Genomic DNA, 19,165 nt, shown 5'->3' with positions numbered 1-19,165 from the left:
ACTTGTTAGGAAGAACTGAGTTCAACTCCTGACTCAGACACTTACTAGCTGTGTTACTGAAGGCAAGTCACTTAATATCTCTGTGCCTTAGTTTCTACTCTTTACTATAAGCTATTTAGATTTGATGGCCTCCAAAGCCCCTTCCAACTCTAACTCAATAATCCTACGAATTACCTACTGCAATTCAAGAATATTAACAGCAAGCATTTTCATTGCTAAGTGTTCCAAACGAAGTATTTCAAACCAATTTCTGTTTTTCTATAATTCACTTTAAAAATAGTCTCACCAATAAAAACTTCACAAGATTTGTGTGCCTGAGAAACTTCATAAGCACAACGCATCTCGGAATATGTAATTCCTCCTATCACGAAGACAATCAGCTTTGAACCGTTCTTCCGATCCTCTAAGTAATTCGTTCTGGGTTTCTGACGAGCACTGAAGGACAAAACGAAGCTGTGTTGTAGTCACTGTGAGACGTAACGTGAGACGCTCTGCACATTTTAAGGCCAATTACATATTCACATGATGCCAGTGACGGACTGTTTTGTCAAAATAAGCCCACCACAGGGAATCTAGTCAAAGAGGAGACATTCTAGCGACAGTTTTCACAGTCCCAAGAACGCGCAATTCCTCGTCTAGCCACATTATGAAACGTGCAGATGGCGTGGAGTTGGGAAGGAGAGAGAAAACTCTGGATACCAGTTCAAATCCACCATCCTGCCAGGCTATGAAGCTAGGCTGAGTTTAGTAAGATGAAATTTAGTAGAGATAAATACAAAGTGCCGCACTTGGATTAAAAAACCAACTTTACAAGAACAGAATAAGGACAGCATTCAGATGCCACTTTCCATGGATAATGACTCGGAGTTCCTGTGGGCCGTCTGCTTCAAGTGAGATACAGTGAACCGTGGCACACGGGAGGCCGGCTGTCCAGAAGAGGGTAGCTCGTGATGTGCCTTCATCCCACAGTACTGGCTTTGGTTCACTGAGATGGGAGAGTTTGTATAGAGGGAGGGAGCCGTACAGTAAAGGGAGTGCAGTTCATGCCATGGGACCAGAGGTCAGGACTTCTTATCAAGGGATGCTATTCAGATAGAGGTTGGATAATGGGAAGATTGGAAAGACCCTTCCAAATCTGAGATTCTAGGACTCTGAACAGTTTACTTGAATCTCTGTGTGTCTCAGATCTCTGCCTTGTAAAACTGGACAATTTCTACCTAAGAGGGATAAATAATTTATGGCAATGGTCTCGAGAGTACTATGGCAGGGAGAGGACACTGTCTGTAGGTCTGAAGGCAGAGTAAAAGCAGTTTGTCTGGGTATCTGTAGTGCAGAGACAGGGCAGATGGTAGGGACCTTCAAGCCTAGTCATTCACCTCCTTTGTGGGTTATCTCCCTAATGAAAACACAGGATCCTTAAAAGGGGGGAATGCCTCATATTTCTGTGTGTATCCCCAACAGCATAATGTCTGGCACATAGTATTTAATAAATGCCTTTTCATTCATCCATTCATTATCTTTGGATTTAAGAGAAAGGTCTTGTATAAATTTTAGGCTGGCAGCTAGGTGGCGATAGAATATTGGACTTGAAGTCAGCAAGTTCTGAGCTCTAATCCAGTCAGACGCTAGCTGGCAGTGTGACCTAAGGCAAGTCTCAGTCTCAATCTCCTCATCTCCAAATGAGGGTAGAAAACAGCACTTTCCTCAGAGTTCTTATAAGCTCTAAAGGGCATAACACATGTGGACCATTTTGCATATCTTAAAAAACAACAGAAGAGCTTGCTGGCTATTTTAAATATATTCTTCAAGGCTTTCAAGACAGTGATCTTAAAACAATGCTGTAGAAGGGAATGGATTTGTAGGAAAATATTACTGAACTGGCTAGGTTGGATAAAAGAGCTCCTAGGATTACTTCTAACAACATTTTATAATCAACTTTTTTCAATTTCCAATTTCAATAATCTTTAGTATCATAATGCTAATTCTTGCCATCCTAAAGTACCAGGGAGGAAAAGGTTAAATAAAAAATTGGGCACTCCTTTGTTTTTATACAAAAGAAGCAAAAAATACATCACCATGGTTGCTACTTTATAGGACAAAGCAGATAATACAGATGTAACAAATATATATATATTTTTAAACCCTTACCTTCTCTCTTAGAATCAATTCTATATACTGGTCCTAAAGCAGGAGAGCAGTAAGGCTAGGCAATGGGGGTCAAATGACTTGTCCAGAGTCACACAACTAGTTAAGTGTTTGAGTTCATATTTGAACCCAGAACCTCTTGTCTCTAGGTCTGGCTCTCAATCCATCAAACCACCCAGCTGCCCCCTTACTTTTCATTTTTAAAAATGTCTTTTCTAAAACCAATGACAAACTAGAAAGCAATTTTGTAGAAGATAGGGCTTATGCGGTCTGAGAGTTAAATTCCTAGTCACAGAAAAGCTAAAACATTTTCCATCAAACAAAATTTTAGATTACTGAAAATGACCCATTTAAAACATTTATCATGGCTCCTTTTAGAGGAATATTGCATATTATATGTTAGTCTAACTCAACAGAAGGACACTACAGAGTTCTTGTGTGCTTTTTTAAAAAGTGCATTTTTGGAAACTTCATGAACTTTTGCTTAAGCACCTGAACAACTTACCTTACAGCTCCTGACCCATTCCATACTGCGGGGCAATGGGAACAATAAGGCCACTCCTTTGACTCCAGCCTGTTATCAATGGCATCCTATGGAGGGAAAAAGTTAGTATCATTAAGAATTTGAAATGCGCTTTCATATTTTCCTTCAGAAAAAAAAATCAGATTGTTATTAATATCACTGCTAAGCACACTTGGTTTTCTAAACTCACCATGAAATGATTCTAGATGTGCCTCAGCTGGGCCAAGAGGTAGACTAAGACTAAAGACAAAGATGTAGTAAGAGGACTGGCTGAAAGAATCTGGAATGCTTAGTCTAGAGAAGTAAAGATGTAATAGAAACACTAAAGCTATCTGGGTATGTGAAAGGCTGTCACATGAAGAGGAATAAGATTTGTTTTGAGCTGGCCCCAAAGAGCAGAAGTTTGAGCAATGGACCAAAGTTGCAGAGGTGTGGATTTTAAGTCCATACAAGGAAAAAACTAGTTATTGCTAGCTATCCCAAAGCATGATGCATTCTTATAAAGTAATGAGCTCGTTCCTTCTCCACTCTCCCTATCCCATCACTAGATGCTAGCAATGTCAAGAGATTTCTGTTGAGGTAAAGGTTGGATTAGATGATTTCTGAAATTTCAACCATTGAAATTCTGTGACTGAGGTCCTGATGAAAGGAAACTGAGTAAAGTCAGAGATTTTAAGGTAAAGAGAAAGACAAATGAGGGAGCTCAGGACGGACATTTTTCAGGACTAAGTGCAGCATCTTTTACTAACTTTTTCATTCATCTGTAAGTATAAATTTCTCTACTCAAACCCCCAACTTTTCTCTCAGCAAATAGTTCTGCCTTTTAGCTTAGTTGTCCAAAATGGGCTCCTCTTCCAATCCTCCCTCTTCACACTTCAAAAAACTTTTATTTTTTGTCTATTTTTTAACTTTTCATTCCCATATGCAATGGAGCTTAAAGATAAGGCAGCTCCTCTTCCTGGCCTAACAATAACTCCAGCCAAGTCTATGACCTGTTCCCTATTTTTCTTTAGGACTACTATGTGTTAAAAGTTATCTTCCCTTCCTGTCCCTCCCTGAAACTTCTCTTTTACCCTTTTCCCATGCCCTGGCTTCAGTCTCCTCTGCCCTCTGCCTTCTGCCCTCACCTTTTGTGTTAAAGACAAAAAAAAAAAAAAAAAAAAAAAAAAAAGACAAAACAGAAAGTCAATAATAACTAAAACTTTTTACTGCCGTCCCCTCAAGTTAACATTCTCTTTCTTTTCTTTCCTCCTTGCAATTTCTAGAAATTCAAAACTATAGATGCTGCCATCACTTACTTACCACCTATGAATTCAGAGTATCATGGATTTAGAGGTGAAAGGAACCTGAAAAGTCATTTAATTCAACCACATCTTTATATGGAAGAAGAAACTGAGGCCCAGAGAAGATAAGGGGTTTGCCAAAGGTCTTTTTGTAGGAAGCCAGAACTAGATTGTTTTGATTATTATTGCTTTATAATACAATTTAAGATCTGGTACCGCTAGGCCACCATCCTTCACATTTTTTAGTTTCCTTGATATTCTTGACCTTTTGTTCTTTCAGATGAATTTTGTTATTATTTTTTCTAGTTCTATAAAACAGTTTTTTGGTAGTTTAATAGGTATGGCACGGAATAAGTAAACTAATTTAGGCAGGATTGTCATTTTTATTTTATTAGCTCAGCCTACCCATTAGCAATTAATGTTTTTCCAATTGTTTAGATTTAATTTTATTTGTGTAAAAAGTGTTTTGTAATTGTGTTCATATAATTCCTGTGCTTGTCTTAGCAATACATTCCCAAATATTTACTATTGTCTATAGTTATTTTAAATGGCGTTTCTCTAACTGTTAGTGCTGAGTTTTGTTGGAAATATATAGAAATGCTGATGATTTAATATGGGTTTATTTTGTATCCTACAACTTTGCTAAAGTTATTATTTCAAATTATTTTTAGTTGATTTCCTAGGATACTTGAAGCATATCATTATATCATTAGCAAAGAGTAATAGTTTAGTTTCCTTATTGCCTACGTTAATTCGTTCAATTCTTTTTCTTCTCTAAATGCTAAAGCTAGCATTTCTAGAATAGTATTAAATATCAGTGGTGATAATGGGCATCCTTGCACTCTTGATCTTACTGGGAAGGCTTCTAACATATACCCACTGCAGATGATACTTGCTAATGGTTTAAAATAAATACTTATTATTTTAAGGCAAGGCCCTTTTATTCCTGTTTTCTAGTGTTTTCAATAGGAATAGGTGTATTTTGTCAAAGGTTTTTTTTCCTGCATCTATTAAGAAAATCTTGTAATTTTTGTTAGTTTGATTATTGATATGATCAATTATGTTGATGGTTTTCTTAATATTAAACCATCCTTGCATTCCTGGTATAAATACCACCTGGTCGTAGGGAATAATGCTTGTGATATATTGCTGTAGTCTCTTTACTAGCATTTTATTTAAGATTTTTGTATCAATGTTCATTAAGGAAATTGGTCTATAATTTTCTTTCTCTGTTTTTGGTCTTCCTGGCTTAGATATCACCATCAAATTTGGGTCATAAAAAGAATCTGGTAGGACTCCTTTGCTTATTTTGCCAAATAATTTGTTTGTATAATATTGGGATTAATTGTTCTTTAAATGTTTGATAGGGATTTTTTCCTGGGGAGTTCACTGATGGCTTGTTCAATTTCTTCTTCTGAGACAGGATTAAGTATTCTATTTTCTCTTTTGTTAATCTAAGCAATTTATATTTTGTAAATATTCATCCATTTCACCTAGATTATCAGATTTGTCATATAATTGAGCAAAACAGCTCCTAATAGTTGCTTTAATTTCCTCTTCATTAGAGGTAAAATCACCCTTTTCATTTTTGATACAGTTAATTTAATTTTATTCTTTCTTTTTTTAAGTCAAATTAACTAATACTCTATTTTGTTTGTTTTTGTTCATAGAACTAGCTCCTAGTTTTATTTATTATTTCAATATTCCTTTTACTTTCAATTTTATTAATTTCTCCTTTGATTTTTAGGACGTCTGATTTAGTCTTTAACTGGGGATTTTTAATTTGTTTTTTTTTTTCTAGTTTTTTTAGTTGCATGCTCAATTCACTGATCTTCTTTTTCTCTATTTTACTGATATAAGCATTCAGGGATATAAATTTTCCCTTGTGTACTGCTTTGGCTGTATCCCATAAATTTTGATATGCTATCTCCTCACTGTCTCTTCAATGTAATGAGTGATTATTTCTATGATTTGTTCTTTGACCCATCTGTTTTGAAGAATTAGATTTAGTTTCCAATTAATTTTAAATTTGCCTTTCCATGAACCCTTATTGGTTTTAATTTTTATTGCATTATGATCTGAAAAGTTGCATTTATTATTTTCTGCTTTTCTGCATTTGGTTGTGAAGTTTTTATATTCTAGTAAATGGTCAATTTTTGTATATGTACCATGTGCTGCTGAAAAGAAGGTATATTCCTTTTTATCCCTATTCAATTTTCTTCAGATTAACTATTAAATCTAACTTTTCTAAAATTTCATTCACTTTACTTCTTTCTTATTTATTTTTTGGCTAGATTTATCTACTTCTGATATAAAAGTAATGGGCAACCTTTTGAGCTTGGTTTGTCAAAATTCACCAAAAAACCAAGCATAACTCGGGTGGTGTGTCACTTTGAGAAAAAACCCCATAATTTCACGATATTTATAGTTTAAATAATAAAAATGTATAATTGTAATCTATAGCTGTATTTAATAAACCAAAATAGGTAAATGAATATAGGTAGAATTGTCATCTATAGTGCCCAGAGTGTCTACACTACACTACAGCAAATTATTTCATCTTAGGTATGTGGCCCTGTGTATCAAAAATGGCTACGCATGTCAGTGCTGACATGCGAGTCATAGGTTTACCATAACCATGATATAAGGTTGCTGTCTCCAACTAGTATAGTTTTACTATCTATTTCCTCCTTAAGCCCCTTTAGTTTCTCCTTTAAAAAACTGGATGCTTTACTATTTGGTGCAGATATGTTAAGTACCAACATTTTTTCATTGTTTATACTACCTTTTATCAAGATTTAATTACCTTCCCCATCTCTTTTTGCTTTGGCTTTGTCTGAGACCATGATTGCTACTCCTGCTTTTTCTTTTGGTCTCAGTTGAAGCCCAACAAATTTTGCTCCAGCCTCTTACCCTTACTCTGTGTGTGTCTACCTGCCTCAAATATATTTCTTGTAAACAACATATGGTAAAATTCTAGTTTTTAATCCACTCGTTTATCCACTTCTATTTTATGGGTGAGTTTGTCTTATTTACACTCACAGTTATGATTACCATCTACATATTCCCTTTGTTATGCCTATAAAGGGTACAATGATGTTGATGTATCTATCTGTACTCTCCACAGCTGCAGTTGATGGGAGGAACACCTACTCTGATCACTCCTGACTGCTGCTGTAAGTTATCCCTTTCTCTCTAACAGCTGCCCAGTAAGGACCCTCAAGAGGTTAGATCCGTGGTTTCCAAACTTTTTTTGACCTACTGCCCCCTTTCCAGAAAAAATATTATTTAGCGCCCCCTGTCACATACTATCACCACCCCCTTACACTTATTCACTACCCCCAAATGCACCTTTGGCCATCACTGCCCCACCTGGATCACTGTAGCACCTACCAGCGGACAGTGGCACCCACTTTGGGAATCACTGGGTTAGATAGATGGGTAACTTTTCCAGGTCCAACCTGGGGTTGGATAGATTAATATTGGGCTAATGATCTGCCTTGGATAATGTTTAGGATCTGTGTTTGACTCCCTTCCCAAGGGCCATGACAGACAGACCACTCAGGAAGGTACTTATTGAACATCCTTTATCTATTAACAGGGAAAGGATAACAAGTTCAAGGATTGGGGATTGGAGACCCTATTGATCTATTATCTATAAACTAGTTGACAATTGGGCCTGGAGGCTATTAATCTGGTGGAAGCTGGAGATTTACCCATTCCCTCTATCTCTAGCTGGACCTGGCTACAGCCAAGCCAGAGAATAGGGAAGGTTATTAATGTAGATGTATTGATGATCTTATTTTCTCAGCTTTCTCACTACCAGTGTTGGTGATTCACTAGCTCTCACAGTCTATCAGGAAATAGCTTCAGGTTTATCCCTACCCTCTTCTTCATAGACCTCCCTGCCACCCTTCAACCACCCACTCAGTCCAGAGACTTCCCGGTCCAGAGACCTCCAGAGAGAGACCTTCCTCAAAGTGGCTGTCAGGGGTATTTATACCGTGGGGCCAACCTATGTTTGCCCCTGGCTCACAGCACCTGGGAACATTCTGAGTCTTCCAACTGCCACCCCTGTCAGTCAAGGTAGCATCCATCACTTCCCAGATTATGAATATAACACCTTCCATCTTGATTTCCTCTTTTTTAATCTTGTCCTTTTTTCTTTTACTCTTTTCTTCCACACTAGTGTTTTGCTTTTAGCCACCTCCCCTTCCTTATATTACTCCCCTCCCTACCACCCTTCTTATTTCCTTCCTACTTCTCTGGTCTTTTAATCACCGCCCCCCAACTTCTCCCTCCCTTAAATTATTTCCCTCTCCACTACCTCCTTTCTTATTCCCCTTCTACTTCTCTATAGGGTAAGTTGGGATTCTATACCCCACTGAATCTAGCTATCCTTCCCTCTGTGAGCCAATTCCAATGAGAGTTAGGTTTAAGTATTACCCATCACCACCCTCATGCTACCCTCCACAATATTAGTATTCTCACTACTGTGCCCCTTTATGTTATATAACTTACCCAATTTTACTTCTCTCTCCCCATTTTTCTTAGTATAATTCTAACTACTATGATAATGATAACAATTTTTAAGAGTTACAGATATCATCTTCCCTTATAGGAATATAAACAATTTGACCTTATTGAAGCCCTTACTTTTTTTCTTTCTCATTTGCCTTTTTATGCTTCTCTTGAATTTTTTATTTGGACATCAAATTTTCTGTTTAAATCTGGTCTTTTCTTTAAGAATGTGTCAAAATCTTCTTCTATTTTATTAAATGGCCATACTTTTCCCTGAAAGAATATAATCAGTTTTGATGGGTATGCAATTCTTGGTTGAAAATCTAGTACCCTTGCCTTCTGGAATCTCATATTCCAAGTCTTCTGGTCCTACAATGTGGAGGTTGCCAGATCCTGTGTAATCCTGACTGGGCTCCATGATATTTGAATTGTTTCTTTTTGGCTACTTTTAGTATTTTCTCCTTGGGCTAGGAACTCTTGGACTTGGATATAACATTCCTGAGAATTGTCATTTGGGGATTTACTGCAGGATGTGATCTTTGGATGCTTTCAGTCTCTATTTTACTCTCTTGTTCAAGAGTATCAGGGCAGTTTTCTTGGTTAATTTCTTGTAATATGATGTCTAGACTTTTTCCCCAGGTAGTCCAATAGTTCTTAATATATAATAATAGATCTCTCTTAGATCTATTTCCCAGGTCAGTTCTATCTTCAATGCGATATTTCTATTTTCTTCTATTTTTTCATTCTTTTATTGTCTTTTAATATCTCATGAAATCATTAGCTTCTATTTGCCCAGTTCTAATTTTTAAAGATTGAATTTCTTACATGATTTTTTAATCTTACCTTTACAATTGGTCCATTCTACTTTTCATCACACTCTTTTCTTCATTGGATTTTTTTGTCTCTTTTTCTAGTAGGTCATTTCTGCATTTGTTAAAGCTATTCTTTTTTGCATTACTTTTATTTCTTTGACCTGTCTTACTTGATTTTTTAAAATTTCTTTTTGAGTTCTTGAAGAGCTTGGAAACAATTCTCATTTTTCTTTGAAGTTTTGCATGTGGTTGCTTGGATCTTATCATACCCTGTTGGTTCTGTGCTTTGCTCTTTGTCCCCATAGAAATTTTGAAGGGTTGTGTTTCTTTTTGCTATTTGTTCATTTTTCCAGCCTTTTTTTTTTGGCCTGTGGACTTCTGAAAGTTACTGATTCTGTCTCTTTTGCTGCTGACTTGCAGAACTCTGCATTGGTAGCTTTTCTGCCCCGGGGCTAGGTCCTTATTGGTCCTTTTCCTAGTTCAAGTGCCCAGAAGGCAAATTCAAGCTGTCTTTAAACCCCAGATTACCAGAGAGAGTTGAGGGAGAAAGTGCTTGCTTTGGGTGGCTGGACAGAGGAGTGGGGTATGCAAAAAATGTTCTTGAGCACTGGGAAGAGGGACAAAGGAGCAGCTCCCCGAGTGCTGGCTCTGCACACATGCCATGTCTTCTCCATTGCTGGGCTAGGTCTTCACTGCAGTAATGCAGGCTTGAAAAGGGCCAGCACTATGGACTTCTAGGTCTCACTGTAGGCAGGTGCCAGGGCCTAGTAATTCAAGGAGTGGGTCTGAGGTGCTCTTTCGTTGGTGTAGCCTGCACCACAGGATCCTGAAATTAGCCTATACTTAGTCACAGAACCTGGTGCAGTAGACTAGGGGTATGGGAAGAAAGGGGATTTAGTCAGTCCTCCTCTGTGTGTAGTTTTGCTTCTGGTTCCCCCTTATCCAGTGAAAATCAACTTTCTCTGCCTACCTTTCAAATTGCATTCAGTGGGAGAGCCCCCTCAATCCATCTTGCTGTTGTTTTTTGATTCCTGCCATTTTTGAGATGCTTTTTAAAGATTGGTTTAGGATTGTCAGAGTGGTTTCAGCTTTTGTTGCTACTAAACTGCCATCTTGGCTCCACCTCTCTCTTCTTGTGGGAAGGAGTCAAGCTAGAATTTAAACCCAAGTCTTCTGATTCCCAATCTTGACTTCTTCGCATTCTCAAACCAGTGCAACCTGAAACTCAATCCTTTTATGGTAATATTAACTATTGTTAAATTTTCAAAGATTTATTTAAATTATTAAAATTTTCATAAAAATGTTTTTAGATATTTTGGTTTATTTATTTTGGTTTTGGTTCCTTTAGTTTAACAATATTTTAACAAATGAAATTGCTTTTAACAAAATCATAACAGCCTCCACAAAATCTCTTTAACTCTCTGTGGTATTTAATGCCAAGGATTGCCCATTCCTACTTGATCCTCTCCCCTCTCTTGGCTTCCATGTTTCTTTGGCCTTCTTTTCTTCTCTCTACACTCTCACTCGGTGACATTAATCCCTCCCATGTCTTGGTTTATCACTCCTACACCATTAACTTCCATACCTCTATTTTCTCTTCATTAACTCCCCCCTACCTCTATTTCCTCTCCTAACTGTAATAATAAAGTGTCACTAAATACCAGTATCTTGGTGGAAGAATCTAGTTTCTATTAGTAATGGCATAGGATCAATCATCAAGAACAGAACTTTACTGAAGTTACTATGTATCTTTTGAAAGCTGAGTTTTCTTGGGAAATAACCTTAGGTGGTAGAGTGTCTGTTATTATTCAATTTTTGATTATTGAGCAGAGAGGTCTAAGGGAATCATGTTCCTAGTAATAGCTCATATTGATATATAGATTTGTCATCTATAAGTCAGGGCTCTATTGGGAACACTTTCTATGGGAAAATGTAGTTGAGGGACATATACTCAGGCATCTTTCTTCCAAAGTTCAATATTACAATAAATATTTTAAACACTAAATTAAGTTTTATTTTACTTTAAAATAAGTAAACACTAAAATAGATTTAAATTTAAGACATTATTTTCCATTAATATATAAAAGTTTTAGGAGGCAGTTAGGTGGTTCAGCGGATTTAGAGACAGGCTGAGGGATGAGAGATCCTAGGTTCAAATCTGGCCTCAGACACTTCTTAGCTGTGTGACCAGCAAGTCACTTAATTCCCATTTTCTAGTCCTTACCACTCTTCTGACTTGGAAACAATACAGAGAATTGATTCTAAGAAGGAAGGTAAGGGCTTAAAACACACACACACACACACACACACACACACACACACACACAAAAATTGTTTCCTGTCCCGCCCCTCCAGGTAGTAACTATTCCATGATTACAAAAAAAGAAATAAACAAAAACCCTCAACCATTTTCAGGAAGACTTCCTTTAATCTCCAAAATATACTTACCCTAAACTGGGGGAAAAATGATTTAATCTAATTCTGTGATCTTAAAGAACAGGAAGAACTCCTTGGATCAGTTATATGCATGTATGTAGAAGCAACATCTACAAGGATTTCTATCATATAGGTTGGGCTAATTTCTCCCTAAAAGATAGCAGAGCTGTCTTCAAGACAGCTTTGTGGGACAGGTGGGTGGCTTGGTGGATTGAGAGCCAGGCCTAGAGACAAGAGGTCCTAGATTCAAATCTGGCCTCAGACACTTCCTAGCTGGGTGAATCCCTGCCTTGAGGACACTTAGTATGTCCTAGAACATAAAAAGGATAGTCAAGGAAGACTCAGTGTCACTCAGATTTGGCATAGATCTCACTTCTATGAGGGTCACCACACTCATCTAATCCAATATACCATACTGATCATATGCATTTCCAAATCAGATACAAGAAGGGTTACATCTACGTGAATCAATGTTACATCTTGGTGGAATATATTTTTTGTGCTATGGCTAAATAAATTTGCTTTTCCTCACTATCGGTTTATGTATGTTAGATTTTGCTCCAATTCCAAACAGTTTCCAAACAGTTCCAAACTACAAGACTGGCCGGGGTCAAGCCTGGCCTATAGCACTATGCTGATAGGTAAATATAAAGCAGACTAAGTGTGACTCATAGAAGGGCGCTTCAAAGTAAAAGGATTTCTTAAATTACCTCCATAATATCCTTGATAAGAGGCGTCCATCGAGAGAGTTGAAAGGTTTCTTCTGCAGATCGATCCTTTCTTAATGGTTTGCCCTGCTGAGACTAATATATAAAAAAGAAAAATTTAAAACCCAGGAGTTTTGAGTGATGGTTCCTTAGTGTATACTTCTAACATAAACATTTATTTGTAACAGATTGTTGCAATTATACCTTTTAATCATATATTCATTCACTCAATAAACATTTATTAAATGTCTACTATGTGCCCCCAATTTACAGATGAGGAAATTGAAACAAACAGAGGTTAAGTGATTTAAATGACAGCTATAAAAGTCTGAAGCTAAATTTGATTTCAGGTCTTCCTGACTCCAGGCTTAGTGCTTTATCTCTTGTGTCACAGCTGGCAAATATTGCTTTACAGTTTATGCAAAGCATTTGATACTCAAATATTAATTTAAATTGATATAAAAGATGCACATGCAGACCATAACTTATGGTTCTCACAACCAGTGCTTCAGAATACAGTGGAATGCTAAAAGGAATCATCCTGCTCCTAATGTGATCAGTTATAGCTTACCGAGCATTTTAAATTCTTCTTAAAGCAGGAATAATGTTACCTTTTTTTTTTTGTTTTTTGTTTCTGCCATTATTGCTACAGGATATCATTCATTTGTATTATTCAGATATTATGCCAAATCTTAATTTGAGATAGTTGGCAGTTCATATTTTATCCTCAATTATTTATTCTGTTTATGTGAATAGAGCAGGAGGAAACAGCAAAATGCTACACACTTTATCTTTCAGGCTACATTTTGATCAACATATTCTGTGCTTTGAGCAAGGCTGGCAATGGTTTACAATCCATTAAATAAGGCTGTGCTTGAGAGCTATTGATGGTATTTCAAAATAGAAGAAGTGTATGTCTGCTTCAGGAATTACCTACAGTATTTGGTCACAAAGAGTTGGACATGACTGAAAAATGACTCAACATCTGAAACTTGACTAAACAGATTTATGATTAGGCAAATTTTTAGGCTAATTTAAGATTAACCAGAAAAATCTTTGTTAAAGATAAAATTAATTGTGCCTGTACAAAGTAGGCGGTTTCTATCTGGGGCTCTGTTTCCTTATTTGTCAAATAAGAAGGCTGGACTACCTGACTTCTACAGTTCTTTTAAACTCCAAGATTCAGTGATTCTATAAGGGACGTAGAATAGATATGTCACTTTGACTCCATGGATCTTAATTTCCTCAAATGAAAAACAAGGGGGAGGGGAAGCTAGGTGGTTCAGTGGATAGAGCTGGGCCTGGAGACAGGAAGTTCAAATCTTGCCCCAGCTACTTCCTAACTTCCTAACCACTTAACCTCAATAGCCTAGCCCTTTCTATTCTTCTCTCTTGGAACCTATACTTAGCATTGATTCAAAAACAGAAGGGAAGAAAGAAAAGGAAGGGAGGAAGGGAGAGAGGAAGGAAAGAAGGAAGAAAGGAAGGAAGGAAGGAAGGAAGGAAGGAAAAGGAAGGAAGGAAGGAAGGAAGGAAAGAAGGAAGGAAGGAAGAAAGGAAGGAAGGAAGGAAGGAAGGAAGGAAGGAAGGAGGGAGGGAGGGAGGGAGGGAAGGAGGGAGAGAAGAAAAACAAGGGGCCTATACTATGGATGGTCTCTGAGATCAGCTCCATCTGCTCCTGACTTTATGAAGGAGGAGACTTGAGGTTCTGAGACATTAGGTAATGCACTCAGTCATTTTGCTAACAAGTGGCAGAGCTGGAATTATAGCTCAGGCTTTCCCCACCATACCTGGCTCCTTCTCGTGTGAACATTATTAAAATTAGTTTTAAATAATACTTGTAAAAACATAGTCAAGAGAGGTAAATTTAATTTCTCCCAAAACAAAGATACTTATATTTACATAATGTTTTGTAGTTTTCAAAGTACTTTAAATACAAAATTATTTATCTTCACAAACAAATAGGTTTATCAGGCATTCTCAGACCCATATTACAGATAAGGAAACTGAGGTCCAGAGAAATTAAGTGACTTGCTATAAGCCAAAAGCTAGTTAATAGGACTGAAAACCAAATTTTCCAAAGCCAGTTCAGTCCCTTCTCCACTATAATCACGTATTTTGTGCTTTAATGTTGAAAGTCTTACTGCTAAAACAAAACATTTGCTTCTCTCATTTATTTTAAGTGTCCTAGGACTTAAAGCTAGAAGGGAATTTAGATATCATGCCTTCATTTTACAGATGAGGAAACTGCACCTCAGAGAGAAGCAATTGGTTCAATCTCAAAACTAAAAACACCAGGATTCAGACTGAGGAATTCTGACTCCAAATTTAATATTTTTTTATACAACCTCCTCCACCACCCCATCTCTAATCACCCAGACACAGTGGGTGAGAGAATCTTCAGGACTTTTTGAAAAGCCTCTGATAGTCTGTTGGAAAGCCTACACAGCATCAGCCACCAGGTATGCAATCACTGCCTTGAAGGTCTACAGGTATCTCTTTCCAACCTCATGAGCAGTGGGCAGAATCTGCAGAGTCCCTCTTCTGCCTGACAGAGTAGAAAGAATTGTTTAGTTGTTTCTGATTCTTTGTTATCTTATTTGGGATATTCTTGGCAAAGATACTGGAGTGGGTTGATATGTTCTTCTCTACCTCATTTTACAGATGAGGAAACTGAGGCAAACAGGGTTAAGTGAATTGCCCAGAGTCACACAGCTAATAAATGTCTGAGGCCACATTTGAATTCAGGTCTTCCTGACTCCAGGCCTGGTGCTCTAGCCACTAAGCCACCTTACTGCTTAAAAGAAGAATAGAGGCTAGAAATCGGGGAGCTCAGGCTCAAGTCCCACTTAGATAAGTGAGCCCTGCTTGGCAGCCACTTGGCTTCTGTGGCCTTTAGTACTCCCATCTGCAAAACAGAGACAATGCTTAGTTCAGTAAATGCTTATTTAAGATAAAGTGCATGTAATGGACTTCTCTACTAGCAGCAATTCGATGATCCAGAACAATTCTGAGGGACTTATGAGAAAGAACACTATCCACATTCAGAGGAAGAAATGTGGGTAGAAATACAGAAGAAAAACAACTGCTTGAACACATGGGTTGATGGGGATATAGACTCAACAATCACCCTAGTGCAAATTGTGTGTTGGCTACAGGGGCAGGAGGGAGTTGGAGAGGAGGGAAAGAATATGAATCATGTAACCATGGAAAAATACTCTTAATTAATTAATTAAAAATTTTAATTAAAAAAAAGATAAGAGTGCACTGGATTTTGATGGAAGGAGTAAGGATTTACTAAATAATCCATCATGATGTTTATAAAGATTTTAATCTCTGCAGAGAAAAAAGTGGGAGAACCAATATCTGTGCTGTATTATATTCAAAACCAGTCAATTAATCAAAATGACAGCCTCTAGAGGCAAATATTAAAAGGATAATAGGGGCAGCTGGGTAGCTCAGTGGAGTGAGAGTCAGGCCTAGAGACAGGAGGTCCTAGGTTCAAACCCGGCCTCAGCCACTTCCCAGCTGTGTGACCCTGGGCAAGTCACTTGACCCCCATTGCCCACCCTTACCAATCTTCCACCTATGAAACAATATACCGAAGTACAAGGGTTTAAAAAAAAAAGGATAATAAAGAATGTAAAATAATAACAAAAGCTATATAATATAAATCCTCTAGGAAATTACATTTACTGTAAAAATTAGGGGAACCACAAGTGACCAAGTTTTACAATTATGATAACCATCAAAACATATAATAGATTAAAACATAAAATACATATTTAGTACAAACATGCACAGTATATATAAAATGTAGTACTTCTTACTTGGGGGACAATAGGAACACCCAGGTAACTCCAGTTACGTATCATGTCACTCTCATTTTCTATCTTTACATTCTGGACCAATTTTTCCAAATTTTCTTGGGTTGTTCCTTGCAGAAAAGAAAATGGCTAATTATTCTTTTTTATCTACCTACAAATGTATTGAAGTCTTTCAAACCCTAAAAAATAAAGTACTTTCATATTTCTAGCTCATCCAACTAATTCTCTCTTGTGTACCTTTTATTACCAAACTTTAAAAACAAACAAACCCAGCTGTGTGACCCTGGGCAAGTCACTTGACCCCCATTGCCCACCCTTACCAATCTTCCACCTATGAGACAATACACCAAAGTACAAGGGTTTAAAAAAACAAACAAACAAAAAAAAAACAAACAAAACCCCCCAAAACTATCTGTCCCTGATGCTCCCAGTTCTTCTACTCCTTACTGCTTAAGTTATGTTTTCCAAGACCACCAATGACCTAATATTAAATCTAATAATCTTGTCTCTAGACTAACGTTTCTTCACCATACTGCTGCCCTTAATGTTGATGTCCATTCTTCTCCTTATGAATACACTTTCAGATTCTAACTTCTTAGACTTAATACTATCCTACCTCTCTCAAACTTTTTTCTATCTTCATTGCTAGCCCATCCCAATTCACTAAGGATAATGCCTTTTACATTTCTGTTCTGAAGCCTCTTCTCTTCACTTTGAACTTCTCAACCTCTTTTGCAGATCTTCATCTAAGACATGCCCTCTAACTGTAGGCGCCTCTCAGGTTTCTGTTTTGAGTCATCTTCTCTTTTCCCTCTCTACTATGATCTCAATGAGCATCTACAGATTCACTTATCATCTCTATGCTAATGATTTTTAACTCTATTTATCCAGCCCTAACCTCAAGGCTCACATTTCCAACTGCCTATTGGATATCTTGCTTAACCTCAAATTTTCCAAAACTGAATTTATTTTTTTAACCTCAAACTTTTCCTCCTTCTAACTTCCCTCTTATTAGTAAGGGTACCACAATCCACTTGGCTAGCAAGGCTCACAACTTAGGTGTCATCCTGGACTCCTCACTCTCTTTTATCCCCTACATCCAATTTCACCATTGTAACATCTCTCTACCAATGCAGATCAACAACTGTTCTGCAACTTATTTATTACAGAGTGATCAGAAGCAATGAAAGATTAAATGATTTGCCCAGGGCGACTTATTCAATAAACTCTATTTGTTTCCTATTCCTTAGGGAATCAACTTACTTTTAAAATCCTTCATATTTTGCCCCAACATACTGTTTCAACTTTACTGTACATTACTCCCATTCTGTACTTTATGAGTTGGTCAAACAGACCTTCTTTTTGTTCCATATAAAAGATACTCCATCTCCCATTTCCCTGTTTTTGCACAGACCTGTGATGGGATTTCTCCTCACCTATACCTCATTAAATCCTCTTCTTCCTTAACTACAGGAGTAAAAACACAGAAGAAAAACAACTGCTTGAACACATGGGTTGATGCGGACATGATTGGGGATGTAGACTTGAAACAACCATACCAATGCAACTATCAATAATATGGAAATAGATCTTGATTGATGACACATGTTAAAACCAGTGGAAATGTGTGTTGGCTATGGGGACGGAGTTGGGGGGGGGGGTGAAAGGGAAAGTAAGAACATGAATCATGTAACCATGGAAAATTTTTCTAAAAAAATAAAAATTAATTAAATTTAAAAAGAAACCTCTTCTTCCTTCAAGGTGAAGCTCAAGTACTATTTTTAACATGAAGCCTTTAGTAAGTACCACAACTTATAGTGCTCTCCCTCTCAAACTACCTTGTATTGAACTGATTGGTATTTTATTTATTTATTTATTTGATTTTTAAGACCTTAACTTGTATATTGGCTCCTTGGTGGAAGAGTGGTAAGGGTGGGCAATGGGGGTCAAGTGACTTGCCCAGAGGTCATACAGCTGGGAAAGTGTCTGAGGCCGGATTTGAACCTAGGACCTCCTGTCTTTAGGCCTGACTCTCAATCCACTGAGCTATCCGGCTGTCCCCTGATTGGTATTTAAAAAATTTTTTTAAATTTATTCTTTTGAATTTGCTGCATATAATCCTATATTCTTTCTATCTATCTATCTATCTATCTATCTATCTATCTATCTATCTATCTATCTATCTATCCATTCCTTCATCCATATGCCTACTATTAGAATGCAAGTTCCTTTTGTGAGCAAGATTTGTTTCATTCATTGTACCCCAGGGAACTTTTACTGCCCAGCATAGTGCCTGGCAAATACACACATGGTAAGTCCATAATAAATACATGATTGACTGATGTCAGCTCCACATTCCACTTCTCTTCTCAAAAATCTTCAGTGGGTCCTTATTGTATTCTCAAATAAATTTGAAACTCCCTAGTCTGGCATTAAAGGCTCTCCCCAATCTGGCTCCTCCCTACATTCTAACCTTACTCCCCGCTACGCACCCTCTATTACATCCAAACTCTTCTCTTTCTTCATCTCTTGCTCATGATGTTCCCTGTGTTTGACTGTGCTCTTGTCACCTGCAGAATTCCTCTCTCTTTTAAAAACCAACTCTTCCATGAAACCTTTAGTTCTACATGTTGGTAATTGACTGTCCTTCCTCCAGACTTCATAGAATACTGTGTTTCCCACTACTCTAATGCATTGAAAATTTTTTATATCATAGTTACTTGTATGTGTCACATGAACATTCTCTTACTGGATTAAAAATTCCATGAAGGTGGACTCCTACTTTTCTAAATTTTGTGTCTCTTTCACTGCCTACTGAGGAATTTCACACGAGAAATGCTTAATTACAATTCATTTATAGGTTCATTGATTTAGAATTCAAAAGGACCTTCTGTGGCCTTACTGTCTCTTC

The 19,165-nt window shown here is 37.2% G+C and overlaps 1 protein-coding gene across 1 annotated transcript in view; it reads right to left on the bottom strand.

The window, feature by feature from the left end:
• The window catches only part of STXBP3 (syntaxin binding protein 3), a 73,161-nt gene that overhangs the window by 3,150 nt on the left and 50,846 nt on the right, over positions 1 to 19,165 (bottom strand). Inside the window, exons 15-18 of the mRNA XM_044672233.1 lie at positions 16,258 to 16,364; positions 12,431 to 12,523; positions 2,651 to 2,736; positions 287 to 435 (exon numbers count right to left, since the gene is read on the bottom strand). Coding sequence (XP_044528168.1) covers positions 287 to 435; positions 2,651 to 2,736; positions 12,431 to 12,523; positions 16,258 to 16,364 — 435 coding nt within the window. The remainder of the gene's footprint in view (positions 1 to 286; positions 436 to 2,650; positions 2,737 to 12,430; positions 12,524 to 16,257; positions 16,365 to 19,165) is intronic.

The sequence above is a fragment of the Gracilinanus agilis genome, chromosome 4, assembly GCF_016433145.1.
Source record: "Gracilinanus agilis isolate LMUSP501 chromosome 4, AgileGrace, whole genome shotgun sequence".
NCBI lineage: Eukaryota > Metazoa > Chordata > Mammalia > Didelphimorphia > Didelphidae > Gracilinanus > Gracilinanus agilis.
Note: the sequence above shows the minus strand (reverse complement) of the source record. Positions and strands in the feature narration are given on the sequence as shown.